Below are 15140 nucleotides of genomic sequence, written 5' to 3'. Positions count from 1 at the left end.
GTCTTATACTAGAGTATTGGGCAAACATAGAATCCTTTGTTTGATAATACGTGAGTATTGTTTTTGTCACTTTAGATATGTATTCATTGTTCCATGCTTTCTTGAATAGGTTATTTTAAATGGAAGCAAACGTTGGACCTAGTGGTAGATGTCAAATTCAAACTAGGAAGAAAAAACGGCACCTCCACTAAGGGTGTGACATTTAATGCACTAATAACTGGTGTGTAGCGGAAAATAATAACATATGAGCATTCCAATAAGAATAAGTTCCAAATGAGCATAGAGAGAGAGTACTTCATCGGAGAAAGTAACATAGAAATTTACACCTAGCTAGTTTGGCATAGATAATACTTGAAAACAGAGAGAATAGAACAATTAATTGATGTGCCTGTGTTAGGAAGGATGGTGGCGTGCAGAATCCATGGAAAGCAAGCTTGCAGAGAAAACGAGAAAGAGAGAGAGAGAGAGAGTCGATATTGCACGAAAAATAACGTTGTATGCTATTGTATTAAAATGTCTTTACATATATATATATAACCTTCTGGAGTGATATCGAACACTCCTTGACTCATGCAATCTCCACTAAACCTCTGCATGTATGAAGAGGTGTTCCCACAGGCTAGACACAAAACAAAGCGCTTGAATCCGCAACAACCCCCCCCCCCCCCTCTCAAACCTGAACCACTGACAATGGACTCGACACAGACTATTGCAGAGTTCAATCACCTGAAACTATGAGTAGAATACAATACAATGCTTTGTGTTCCTTCAATAACTTGTTGGTGCAATGAAGATGGAAGATTCAAGCACCAAGCTCACACTTGTAAAACACAACATCAATTCCCTCACGGTCTCAGACCCAAGACCTCACACACCTTTGAAGATGGTGAGAGCTAGCGGGGTAGGAGAGTAGATCAAGAGAAGGAAGGAGTATTCTTACGAGAAAGAAGTATGTCTCCTCACATAATTACTCATAATAGCTTAGCATAGATTAGTAATTAGCATGGTAAAGGAGATGAGCATGCATTGGAGCTTGGCTCTTGGTTGGATTTGCATCACAAAGCCAAGAGTTGGTGGTGGAGGCCTCCCTTCTCACAAGCTTGGAGTAGATGATGAGCTTTCCATTAAAGCTTGAGAAGGAGATAGTCTGCTTTACTCCACACATGAGACAGTGTGAGTGTGTATGTGTTAATGTCTTGCCAAAATCATCCCGCTCTCTCTCTTGGTCGACCCCTCTTGCTTTTTACTCATGTTGTCATCCTATTGGACCCTGCAAAGCTTAGCCAATGATAATTAGGAATCATAAGTGATAGCCTTGTGACATGTGTCCCCCTTTCCCCTTTTGTGAGAGCTTTAATTATTTAAATAATGCAATTAAACTCTCATTGAACCCCTTCGTCTTCTGGCCAATAGGAATCGTGCAGGCCATTAGGCTGCTGAATGCTCATTCGACCCCTTCGAAGACTGTCCAATAGTCTTCTCGAAAGCTTAATTTCTATTGGTTCATTTATAAAATGTTTTTAAATGAATTAAACTAAATGTACTCTAGCCTAATTCTTATTGGTCCACCTCTATGGCCATCCAATAGGATTTGAATGCGCCTTGGGGGCAACTGGGCTAGGGACTTGACATGTGTCCCCTATTCCCTTTGTGTAAAGGGAGCTTGCTAGAGTGTGTGTGTGTGTGTGTGTGTGTGTGTTTCTCTCTCATCCCCTACTAAAAGTGCATGCCCCCTCCAAGATAGGGATGTGGGAAGACTTTTGAGTCTTCCCACAAGCATCCAATTACCTAGAGTTTGACCATTGAACATAACCTTTGAATTTTGGAACCTTAGCAATCTGGAAGTCTTAATGGGCTGAACCTTAGGGTCTTTGAAGCCCATTGGTGCACATTGCTCTTTTGCAAATGGCCCCCCCCTTTGGATCCCTATTTTCACTCCTGTGGATCCCTATTGTGACCGGTCTGCCAGCTTAACCAATATTCTAGCTTTTTCTCCCTTGGTACTTCCCCATATTAAATGATCAGTTTAACATGAGAAATCATTTAGGAGGAATAGATATTAGTTATTATGACAACTTTCCTCAAGCAACTATCACTGTGAGACAAACAAGAACTCAGAACCAAATATAAAAGGGTGGTCTTTACACTAATGTGTGGCAGTGTCTATAACCCGTACAATTATTGACAAATGACTAACATAAAAAAGCAACATGAAAAAACAAAATCAAAACTACAGGATGTCACTTTCTACGAGAAGCACACTACAAGAGGTACTTAATAGTAACGACGCTAGGAGTGCGACGCTCAAATGTGAAAAACCACGGCGTCGCTATAGGCCTCGCTATGGGCGTCGCTAAATTACAAGTAACTTAGTGACGCTCATAGCGACGCTTATAGCGACGCCATCACGGCTACAAAAAAGAACCGAGAGCGTCCGAAAACTCAGATCTCAGAGCTAAGTTTTCGGCACGCGCTCAAGCAAGCAAGGTAACGCGCGCTCTCCCTCTCTCTCTCTTTCCTCTCCACACACACACACACACACATGAGGAGAGGAAGGAGAGCCAGGTATGCTCCTTCTCTCTCCTCACTCTCATGTTCCCTTCCCCTCTTTCTCTCTCCTTCTCTCTCTCTCTCTCTCTCTCACTCTCTCTCTCTCACACACACACACACACACACACACACATTGTGTTTTTGAGAGAGAGAGAGAGAGAGAGAGCACATGCATAAACAAAGAATGCACACACATCAATCATTACATGGAAAGGTAAAGGGGAATAATGACAAGCCATGATGGACTTTTAAATAAAATATAGATATTGGGGGGATCTAGAAGCAAGTGGGGGCATGTGGGAGGGCTCCTGTGATTGAGAGCTCTTGATCTAAGCAAATATCCAAGGGTTGGGAGTCAACCCTTCAAGAGAAAAGAGCCTTTTCACAAGGTTCCTTGATCTAAGCAAAGATCCAAGGGTGCAGATTGTCCCCTCTCTTGGACTGAGGATCTTGGACCTCAACCCTTGATCCCATCACCATCCAATGGCCAAATTTGAATTACATTCACACTCACTTTAATAAAGCTATGATGGCCCTTCAAAACAGCTAGTGGTTTCTCCATTCCATAAATAAAATGGACGTTCATATCTTTCCAGAGAAAACTCCTCTTGGAATCTTTTAAACCCTCTGCCATACCCACCATTTTGGGACACATGTCAACCTTCCATTTGTGACTAAAAATAGTATGTGAAGGGCCACACCAAAGCACAGAAATATGGTGGGTGACTTACATTTATATGTAGAGCTTTTACTTGGAAACGCAATGCACTCTCGTTGGTCTCAAAACTAACTTTTCACGAGGGAGATACAAGCAGAGAAATCACGTAGGTAGATAGAAGTATAATTAAGCATGATGAGTCCTCAATTCATTACTAGAATTTGCATGAGGGAAATACAAGCAGAGAAATCGCATAGATATATAGAAGTACAGAGTTCTCAATTCATTATCCAAAAATTAGGTATTCAATTTACAAAAAAATGACCTTATTTCTTTATGCCAATCGGCAAAATCAGGGCCCCTAGACAATATGGCTTCCTAAAGTTTGGGAAGCAAGTGCCATGGGTAAATGAATTACAAGCTCAAAGACATTGACTCCGATCTAATCAATACGAGCATCCATAAAACTAAACAATGAGATCTCGCTTTTAGTGGCATATGTTAGCTTAATAGCACTACAAGAGGTTGTGTGCTCTTGTGACGCTGTTAGCGATGGAAATACACTGGGTTTTTATAACCCCCGGTGTCGCTAAAACCGTCGCTAATAGCATCGCTACGAGAGCGTCGCTATATGCGTCGCTATATAGCGACGGTTATAGCGACGCATATAGCGACGTTTACACAGAAGTCTATAGCGATGCTCATAGCGACGCTACAGAGCCATAAATAGCGACGGTTATAGTGACGCCCGAGAGAATTTTTTTTTGGTGACAGGGCATTGAATGCCCTGCCACCCATCAACCATATTGTACTTGATTCACTTTTTAAAAAAAGTGCAAGGGTAGATAATAGACCCAAAATAGTCACCCACAAGACGCATTGTTTGCAAAATTGACAAGCGTAAAATTGACAATTGTACACATCATAGGCAAAATGAATTGATTGGCAAATGTAATAATGACAATTGTACAACATCATAGGCATAAAGAATTGATTGGCAAAATGAACTGCGGTGACAAATGTAATAATATACATGGTTCAAAAAGACGTATAAAATCCGTCTCATGATACATAAGCTATGAGAAACCCTAAACTAATGCTATCTAGCTATGGCTAAACTGACGTCGTCTAGTCAGACGTCTCATCCCGTTCAAGCGGCGTATCTGTCGGATTCTGCAAAAAAAGACAATAAGACAGCTTTCAGTAAGTATAAACATATAACGACATTTATAAAACAATACAAAAAATAGAAAAGAGTAAACCCTAATACTAACCATGCCGCTGCGAGAACTGAGAATGTCCATCAGGGCGTTTAAGCCCTTCCTGCCTGCGTACTCGCACTCGTACGGTGTGGGATCATGTCCTGTCATCGACCACTGTCAAAACATACAAAGATTTCATTATGTTAGAAATAAAAAACTCATAAACCCTAAACTATCGAACATAAAGAGCAATGCGAAAACACTTACAAAATCGGCCTCAAATGATGCCGGCCATCCACCGCTCCCCAAGTGGTGCGAGCTCCCTGCCTCTACTCGCGCTCTGGCTACATCCTTTTGTTGCTTCCACTTGTCGGGATTCTCGCGCGCTGCTTTCTTCGCATTCTTCCAATCTTCTTTGGCCAGCCAATCTGGCCTGTTCCACCCATGCTTGATTGGTTTTTGCACTTCGGAACGCTTGTGTTTGTAGTATTCGCGCATTCAAATCTTCATCAGGTCTTCATTGAAGCGTTGATCCCGTGTTGGAACGGGAAACTCATCATGAAGTATGCTGATGACTCTGTTTTTTAAATCACTTGGTACTTCACTCCATTTGTTTAGTATGTAGTGTCTAAACAACTGAGAGCAAAGACCACGCATGCGCGAGATCACCTTCTTGCCGTCATCATCCATGATAATGCAGCCGCTGAAGTCGACGGAGTAAGGCAAGCCCTCTGGCTGGTGACGCGTGAACCTGGGTGTCCCGGCAGGGGTCTCTAGCGGCGTGTCGATGGGGGTACGGCCGTCAGGTGTCTCCACCGGCGTCTTGGCCCCGAAGCGAGGAGTATCGAGTGGGGTGGCTCCTGGCGGAGTAGGTAGAGGTGTGTAGCTGCTAGGAACAGTCAGCCGTGCAAAACCTGGCGTAGATGGCGATGCTATGGCTGGTGTGGGGGCGGGCAAAGAAGGGGAGGGTAAAGAGCCTCGTCGAACACGAGGCGGTGTGGAGGCATCGGTGGCGGAATCCCCACAACAACCGCCACCGCCACCACTAGAGCGTCGGAGCGCGCTGAATGCTCCGAAATAGAGGGAGATGCGGATGGAGTAGGAATGCGTGATGATGCGCCAGAGCGATGACGCTCCACGTACCACTGTCTCTGCTACGGTGACAAAGAAGAAAGAAACTCCTCATCATCCATACCTGCATTAAACACACGAATATTTAAACTTAATATTGAATGAATAGAGTAGACAATGACGCAAAGACCATTAAATACAATGACGTAATGACGCATATAAATACAATGACGCAATGAATTGAGTGATAGAAGAGGCAAGTCGAAAACTTAGAATTTTCAATCAAAAGATGTGAGCGCGAGTAGAAAAGAGCGTTATACACCATGGAAGGTACTTAGAGAGCCAAAGCTTTTACAACACGGAACAAAATTGTTCAAATACAATATTTGTGGCTTTAAGAGATTTCTCTCTCATCCTCGCATAACTCAGCATAACTTCCTATATCTATATAGAGCTCTCCGTCTAAACACATATCCTCTTTTTCATTTTGTAGCTCCTCTGCATGCACCCCATATAGAGTAGTAGCATCTTGATGCTCGTCTGGAACCACGCAGCGGCTTCTGATTGAGCATCTTCTCTGATCTCCTCCATTGATGCCGTTGTGATTGGCACATGGTAGCCTTCATACGTCCTTGCACTACGAGGGGCTACCTCTATGATGTACCACCAGTTTGATGTAGACTTTGTAGGATGAAATATTACCTGCCGGATCCACATAACTTACATGAGAGCTTTCAAGCACATAACTTGTAAAAGGGGGATGCTAACTATTTACATACTTACTTGTTCACAATGCTCGGGTAGTACGAAAGTGTCTCTTAGGTCAGTCCATTTCTTAGTAGAATCCACCTCAAGAAAACCAGACTCTCCTCTACGCACAGTAGCGTTGCGACCCTCCATGATTATCTTGAACCATTGCACGTCGAACAAGTCGACAAAAAATCCTCTGTAATCGATCCTCAAAATCTCTTGCAGCGTGCCGAAATAAGTGAGTTCCGCCACCACAGGATCTGCATCAGAGGAACGTTGTCGACTAGACTGTTCAAATTTTGCCATGATTCCACAATCTTGAGTAAAACGCTTTTTGTCGATTCGTTCCACCCTAAAATCGCGACCTTTACACCATGCTGCTGTGTATGACTTATACTACAACGAACAAAGATTATGAGTGGCCGTTCAAACGTTTAGAAATAAAGTCACTAGCTAGTCGTACATTGCAAACTTACCTTGGTCGCGCAACCCCGAGAGTACTCCCACTCTTCCTCAGTCACTTCGTCACCGCATTGTTGTGCGCTTTTCAATTGGTTGTGCAACCATCTTAAGTTCATGAAGGTTGGTAGGCTCTCCAGAACCGTCAGATAGTGCATCCGTGGTCGTCTTCCCCGTCTCCACTCGATTCGTGTCCTTTGTCGCTCTTGCTTTGCATCCTCATATTGTGAAATCCACTTTTGCATCACTGGATTGTGAAGCATGCAATATCGGTTGATTTTAGCCTCTAGATCTTCCGTCATCTTCTTCTCAACACCGAGATTGCACATGACAATCCCAGATATGCGCTCATCATCTATGGTTCGCCATAGCGTGTCCCGGGCTTTATCAAATCCGTCTAGCCACTCTCCAATGTACACTAGGGACTCTGATACCAACCAACCTTCTGCCATGCTACCCTCCGGACGTGCCTTTTGACGCACATATCCCTTAAGCGTTTTCATGAAACGTTCTAAGAAGAACATCCATCTGGAATGAACTGTGCCAGCTATTTCCACCTCATCAACTATGTGAATAAGAAGATGCACCTGAATGGTTAGCATGGTAGTAGGAAAATGTTTCTCAAACATGCACACAAGCTCCGCAGCATTTAGTTTGGCAAATGGTATGGAGTCTACGTTGATCTCCTTTTGTGAGATCCATTGCACCAGCTTTGCAAGTTTGTAGATTGTGTTACGGATGTCGAGAGACAAACATCCCTCAATGGCAACCGGTAAAATAAACTATAAAGTATGTGCAGCAATGATATTAAAGTCCACATTTTATGCAATGATATTAAAGTCCACTATGAACGTACCTGACACATTTTATGCCAATCGTGTGACTTCAAACCGGTAAGATTTCCTTCTTTAGTAAAACACGTTCAGAGCGAGTGCATTACGCCAGTGGGGGTCTGCAAAGATCGAATGGTCTCTTTTACTTTGCGTTCTTGGGCTCCTGTGAAAATCCATGGTGCTTTAGGGAGTTTTATCGATCCATCAGACGCTGTTTGCGGCCAATATTGCTCCATACGATCCACATTTCTGAGGTCAACTCTGGCTCCCAAAGTATCTTTCTTACCGGTCAGATGGTCCCATAGTAGATTACCCACATTCTTGAATATGTGCATTGGATCGAGCAAGTGATTGATCATGAGTCGGGGCCAGTATGGTAACTCGTACCATAGAGATAGTCTCTTCATCCCTGGAGGCAATCCGTCATCGCACGTCTCCTTCTGCTCTAACCATGCTTGTGCAGACATCCTTGGTGGCTCTCTTCCCAAAAAGCCGTCGCGTAACACATGATTCTCTGGAAGATACGCTTGATGACCTTCGTAGATTTGCTTCTTCAGTGAGGGCGCCCTACGTGCATTCAGTCTAGGTCCACATGTGACACATGCTCTGTATCTGCTTGTTTGAAGCCCTGCATGTATACACATGATAATAGATCAACTATGGGAAAAAACAAGATTTACAGTGTCTGAGTGAGGAGTGTCAATAGATCACCCGAGCATTCTGTTAGCCCAGGATAGTCATGCATGGTCCACATTAGAATGCCTATGATCAAAGCATTCCGTCGTCCTGTGTGTCGGCTCATATCCACCACCTCTATGCCAATCCACAATTGTTGTAGCTCTTCCAATAGTGGACGAAGATACACATCCATATTCCCCACTTTATATCGCCCTGGCACAATCAAGCTTAGCCATAGGTGCCCCTTCTTCGTAGTCAACCACGGGGGAATGTTGTAGTTGACGATGACAACGAGCCATACACTGTAAGATGTTGATCTTTGACCCGATGGATTTACGCCATCCATAGCCAGGCCTAAGCGCAAATTTCGAGCTTCCCTGGCAAAATCCGACCATGTTCCATCTATATGTTTCCAGGCTGCGCAATCTGCAGGAATTCGTAGCACACCATCCGAAGATTTATTCTCCTCATGCCATGATGCTAGGACGGCCATGGACTTACATTCGAAGAAATGCTTGATGCGAGGAAGCAGAGGAAAATGTCGCAAAACCTTTTGTGGAATTTTTGTCCCGTGCAAATCTACTCGATATCTTTTGGAATCACATTTCGGACACTTCTCCATGTCTATGTATTCCCCTCCCCTCTGAAAAGAATGCAGTCATTAGGACAAGCGTGGATAGAATTGTAATCCATCCCCAAGTTTTGCAAAATCTTTCTTGCTTCATCTCGGGAATCTGGCATCACATTGTCAGCTGGCAGTATGTGCTCTTCAAGCAATCTACACAACATAAAAATACGATACAGTCGTGTAAAAATCTATCAGATCATTATACATTTAGAGTTTTATTAAAGTAAACTAATTGTAATAGATCACCTGAAAAGCGCTGTGACGCTAGTGTCTCTCCATCCAAACTTTGCCTGCATGTTGAGAAGAACCAGGAGTGCTTTCAATCTAGACATACGTGCTCCATTATACAATGGCGTATCGGCTTCACTTTTCATATCATCATAGATAAGCCTTTCTGAATCCATGATCGTCTCGATCATTTCATCAATCTCGGGCTCAAACATTGCCTCGTTGGGAATATGCTCTGCATGATCATCCCCCGAGCTGTCAGAGGCTACATCTTGTGGCCTCACATATGCTGCTTGACCAAAGCGCCCTGCGAACACGTCTATTGGGTTGCAAGATTGCTGCTTGTTGGCCAGCGTCAGAGTCCGACGAGTTATAATTGGCAACAACTCGATCTATAATAGATGGATCGAACTCGCCAAATTCGCGAACGTGCTGCAAAGAAACACGTCTTGTCCGTCGCACAGCATGCTTGCATTGATTACAAGGACATAAGACCCTCGTTGAGAGATAGGTGTTTCGGTTGGACGGTCCCACATCCTCGTCACTACTCATAATGAGGATAAAAATCTTATAACTTGGACAACAAATTTAATATTCTATTGGCATTCTTCGCCTTATCTCTTTCTCTCTCTCTCTCTCTCTCTCTCTCTCTCTCTCTCTCTCTCTTTACCTCACATTCTCTAGTCATGTCCAATCCCCGCACACCTCGGTCTAGAGGTGCACGGAGATCAGAACCACCGGGTTATAATCTAATCTTTATTGGTCAATACCTATATTTGTGGGTACAAGAAATCTACAGACCCACATCTACATGATATTGCATGTAGTGGACAAAACCCCTTTGCCTCTTCTCTAGCTGTAGCACTTCACAGCATCTTAACATCTTTTCACAGTAGATCTTTTCACTATTCGTCTAACTCTAAACCCTAAACCGTAAGTAATTCTTGCGTGGACTCGATCTAACGTAAATAAGCGTAAATCTAAATAAACGTAAATCTAACTAAAAATAAACCTAAATCTAATTTAACGTAAGTCTACATCTAACCTAATCTTTAACGTCTTTTGGGATAGTTTCCTACGACGTTAAAACTCTCTTCTTCTTGTGTGTGTGTGTGTGTGTGTGTGTGTGTGTGTGTGTGTGTGTGTGGGTAAACCTAAATAAACCTAAATAAACCTAAGTCTAATCTAATATAACATAAATCTAAATCTAACGTAAATTATGCTATATTAAAAACAAAGAACTAAACTAACAGGGATTATAAGAACCTTAAAACTGATTTAACACATAATTTTTCACATAACTTGGCAAGAGTTGGCATTCTCATCACTAAAGATGTGGGAGTTAACTTCCGGCGGTGATGCTGCCTCATCTCCATCCACATCTGACGACAACAATTGGCCCTTTAGACCGTTCTTACTCTTGTTACTAACTTTGAAGTTGCTGTTGAATGACTAGAGGTTGTCTAGATGGTCATTGTGTCGGGGATGTAGTGACTCTTGCCGCCCTGAAGATCCACCTTCTTCCCTATCTTCTGAAGACATTTCACCAGTACTTTTGGATCGACGGAGCCCACCATGAGTGAAGGCAGCAATACCCTATATTCCATTGAGGGCTTTCTTCACCCGTTTCATGCAGGCATCGCAGTCTATGGAGACCTAAATCTAATCTAATATAACGTAAATCTAAATCTAGCATAAATAAACGTAAATCTAATTAAAAATAAACCTAAATCTAATCTAATTTAACGTAAGTCTACATCTAACCTAATCTTTAACGTCTTTTAGGATAGTTTCCTACGACGTTATAACTCTCTTCTTCTTGTGTGTGTGCGCGTGTGTGGATGTGTGTGCCAATAAAAAGAGATAAATGGTATAACCTTTCTATCACCCATGCCAAGTATGATAGATTGGTTATGCCATTTCCCTCTTGAATAATAGGTCTTGAGTTCAACTCCTCGTCAGCTAGATCTTTAGGTCTTTTAATTTTAATTAGTTTCCTACGACGTTAAATTAGTTTCTCTCTATTTCTCTCTCAATGTGTGTGCGTTTTTTTGTTTATACATGTTTTCTCTCTCTTTTCCTCTCTCAATGTGTGCGTTTTTTGTTTATGCATGTTCTCTCTCTCTCTTTTCCTCTTTCAATGTGTGCGCTTTTTGTTTATGCATGCTCTCTCTCTCTTTTCCTCTCTCAATGTGTGTGTGCATTCTTTGTTTATGTATGTGTGTGTGTGTTTTTGTTTATATTTGTACTCTCTCTCTCTCTCTCTCTCTCTCAAAAACACTATGTGTGTGTGTATGTGTGTGTGTGAAAGAGAGAGAGAGGGAGAGAGAAAGAGGGGAAAGGAACATGAGAGTGAGGAGAGGGAAGGAGCATACCTGGCTCTCCTTCCTCTCCTCGTGTGTGTGTGTGTGTGTGTAGAAGAAAGAGAGAGAGAGAGAGAGAGAGAGAGGGAGAGCGTTACCTGCTCCTTGCTTGAGGGCGCCGAAAAACTCAGATCTGAGATCTGAGTTTTTGGGCGCTCTCTCTTGTTCTTTTAGCCCAGTCGGCGTCGCTATGAGCGTCGCAAATTTACAAAGAAATTTGCGACGCTCAAAGCGACGCCGAGAATTTTTTTTTTGAGCGTCGCTGTGTGAGCGTCGCTAATATGAATAGCCTCTTGTAGTGTAGCTAGCATTCTCCCCTTCCTACCCCATGTTGCCTCGTGGCATGGCTATGTTCTCTTTGGGTTAGCAACTTCACAACTCTTTTCGATCTGATACTAGTTTGTATGTGTTATCCTTCTTTTTTGAGTGATGTATTCTTTGGTGTGTTTGTGATGGTCCTAGACATTGTTCTTTATAATGATTATATACCGTTAAATTTTCAAAATTCAAACGTTAATTTTTGCAATGCACTATTTTCTCCATGGTTGGGAAGTAGACACCATTTCAAACTTCAAGTTTTCAATGCAAAACATTTTAATGCACAAATGCACATATGAAAAACGGTTTGAAGCACATGGGGGAATTCACATACTAGTTAAAGTGAAAATTCTTCATGATAAGTTAATTGTTACACATAGCAGGTAGATTTTCTCACATAGCTTGAATGTATTCATGCCCCTACTGTTGTGTGCCATCTTACATCATTTGGAACAATAAAAGTTGTTGAGAATCTCAAAAACAATTCTCCACGCTTTGAAACTATCATCGGCTATTTTTAGCACAAGTATGGACATGAGCAAGACACTTAACCAATTAATTAAAGTATACTTTTGGGCCTAAGAGCTACCTTTCATGTGTAGAGGTTAGCTCACGTTTGACCAAAGTCTCAAACATTAAAACAGTGTTAAACCTCCTTATAATCTAGGTTAGGGACTATTAAATCGTATGTGATTGTGGGTTGGTAAGTCATCGACCTCCCAAAAGGAAGGTTGTGAGATCAAGACCCCAAGCCACCCACCTTCTCCTCTCCTTCTCAATTCCACGGCGTAGGATTGTCAAGCATCATGTACCATTGATCCCTTCTAAGGGGGATGTGTCATTTAATGAGAGGGTAGCTCGTGGATCTCTGTTCGAATTGTTCACATGTTTCTTGGAGCTCATCTTAGGAGAACTTTGGCATATGATTAAATTGAAAATATGTTTGAGGGTACAAAGGAGAGAGCTCGTTCATTGTTATCACACACATACTATTACGTCATTATGCACGTAGTGAATCACAAGAATTCTTTGAAGCATTTCCACTAACGACAACGATCATTAGCTATGGCATGGTTCCATGCCCTCAACTGCACCTAGCTTAGCAAGAACTAGAGTAGTAGATCAAAATGATTGAGAGACACTTGGGAAAAGACCTTTTCTCCCCAAACTTTTTGTACATATAGAACAACACGTGGAAGTAATTTGGTGCTAGATGACAAGAAGAGTAAAGTAAAAATGTTTATAGCCTTGACTTTATTGGAGCCATTAAACTAGCTTATTCATTGTTATCACACACATACGATTACCTGATTATGCACAAAACCAGTCACAAGAAGTCTATGAAGCATTTCCACTAACGACAACCACCATGAACTACTAGCATGCCCTTAACATGCTCAAAATGAGTGAGAGACATCTAAAACAACATGGAGGTAATAAAGAGTAAAGTAAAACTGCTTATCGGCTGACTTTATTAGAGCCATATATACTTTCACAGTTTCACTTGTTCACTATATTTGTGTGATAGTAATTATGAGCTAGGCGCGGCGTAGACGACAGTGTTGACAAGGAGGTGGCAGACCTCGCCGTGGCCGGGCTTGATGTTGAGCTTTCCACTAACGACAACCACCATGAGCTACTAGCATGCCCTTAACAGCACCAACCAGAGCAGTAGCTCAAAATGAGTGAGAGACACTTGGGAAAAGACCTTCTAGTGTAGACATCTAAAACAACATGGAGGTAATAAAGAGTAAAGTAAAACTGTTTATCCGCTTGACTTTATTGGAGCCATATATACTTTCACAGTTTCACTTGTTCACTATATTTGTGTGATAGTTAGCTATTATATAATTGTATAATTATGAGCTAGGCGCGGCGTAGACGACAGCGTTGACAAGGAGGTGGCAGACCTCGCCCTGGCCGGGCTTGATGTTGAGCTTGCGCATGGCCGGGTGGTTGGGACTGAAGCCGCTGGTGTCCAGGTGGCAGGAAACGCCGAGGTTGTCGTAGGTGGTGATCTTGCCTGACGCCTTGTCGGTGACACTGGCCGACATCTTGTAGATATTGGTGCTAGGCAGGTTGTGGCAGTACTGCGCCGTGAAGGCGAAGGACATGGTGTGGCAGGAGTACTGCTTGGTGCCAGCGGGGCTGACCAGGTCCAGGCTCAGTATGGTGAGCGGCTGGTCCACGATGGTGGCGTCGTAGAAGAACTCCATGGACTTGGGAGTGCTGGTGCCCAGCCTGCTGGTAACGAAGGAGGTGAGGTCCTCCAGGGAAAACGAGCAGGTGCGATCATTGAATCCCTTGGGATCCTTGTCCGTGCACATTTGCAAGTTGGTGGCCATGGCGGTGGCCATGTCGGAGGTGGACGCGATGTCCAGTGTGCTGAGCATGCTGGGAAGCTTGTTGACGGACATGGGGAGCAGGTCGGAGATGGGCTTGGGCAGGAAGGACCTGGAGGTGGAGAGGCGCGACCCTAACAACTCGGGCTCGGAGACTGTGATCGTATTGCCCGGCTGCATATCGCTGAAGCGGGTGAAGAAGAGCTCCAGGGTGGTCACGGCTTCCGCCGCATGCTTGCTACGGCATTGGAGGATGGTGTCGTCCAGTAGCCTGCGGCGCCTGGACATGCGCGTGCAGCTGTTGAAGGCGAGGGAGGAGGCTGTGGCGCCGCACAGGATGTGGGCCTGGCTGCAGAACTCGTCAGTATTGGTGAAGCGGCCGGAGGAGGCGAGCTGCTGCGTGTAGGTAGCCACCTGGTCTGTGGAGAGAGGGGACTTCAGCGCCGCTAGGCCCGAGGACAGCAGTATGCCGGGCGGATCACGTCCTTGTGCTAGTGCCGCTGCGGGTGAGGCGAATAATAATATTGCTCCCTGCAACATCAATGCGGCGGCACATGACAGGAGCATGAGCAGGGCACGCTTGGAGGCCGCCATTTTAATTCTGTATGCACTAATGATTTGCTAAGATACTGACAACTGTGCGCTGCTGCTCCGAATTATGAAGGACGTATATATACTATGGAGTGCCACAGACGACAAAGATTCTTCCTCCTCCGGCCGATTCTCTCGAGGCCAGCTTGTATCTGCAGTACCTGTAATATTAGTTAGTATGTGTATAGATTAGTTGGATTAAAGATTCTCTCGAGGCCAGCGCTAGCTTGTGAAGAGTCTGTAGCTTCCTACTCGAATACGGCAGCAGGCGTCGCTAATTGCGAGACACACACACACACACACAGAGAGAGAGAGAGAGAGAGAGAGAGAGAGAGAGAGAGAGGCCCGAACCCTCTCGCCTCGTTGGAGATGTTTTTGGCTTGCTCGGTGCAAAAATACAGTGATGTCATTGGAGATGTCGTCAAAGTTCAAACTTTTATCTCTCACTTTCCTCAATCCCTTGGGCTCT

General features: G+C 43.7%; 1 protein-coding gene across 1 annotated transcript; it reads right to left on the bottom strand.

Moving 5' to 3' along the window:
* Positions 1-13353: 13353 nt before the first annotated feature.
* Positions 13354-14775, bottom strand: LOC147436272 (BURP domain-containing protein 3-like). The gene has a single exon (XM_086488126.1). It carries the CDS (start codon positions 14672-14674, stop codon positions 13598-13600), a length of 1077 nt encoding a protein of 358 aa, XP_086344252.1. The 5' UTR covers positions 14675-14775; the 3' UTR covers positions 13354-13597.
* Between the last annotated feature and the right edge of the window lie 365 nt (positions 14776-15140).

The sequence above is a fragment of the Adiantum capillus-veneris genome, chromosome 18 (assembly GCF_014529385.1).
Source record: "Adiantum capillus-veneris isolate H3 chromosome 18, ASM1452938v2, whole genome shotgun sequence".
Taxonomy (NCBI): domain Eukaryota; kingdom Viridiplantae; phylum Streptophyta; class Polypodiopsida; order Polypodiales; family Pteridaceae; genus Adiantum; species Adiantum capillus-veneris.
This window is presented reverse-complemented; position numbering and strand designations above follow the sequence as displayed.

What these genes read in the sequence shown, in the direction of transcription:
- LOC147436272 (XM_086488126.1), bottom strand. Translation starts at nt 14,674, where the DNA reads ATGGCGGCCTCCAAGCGTGCCCTGCTCATGCTCCTGTCATGTGCCGCC.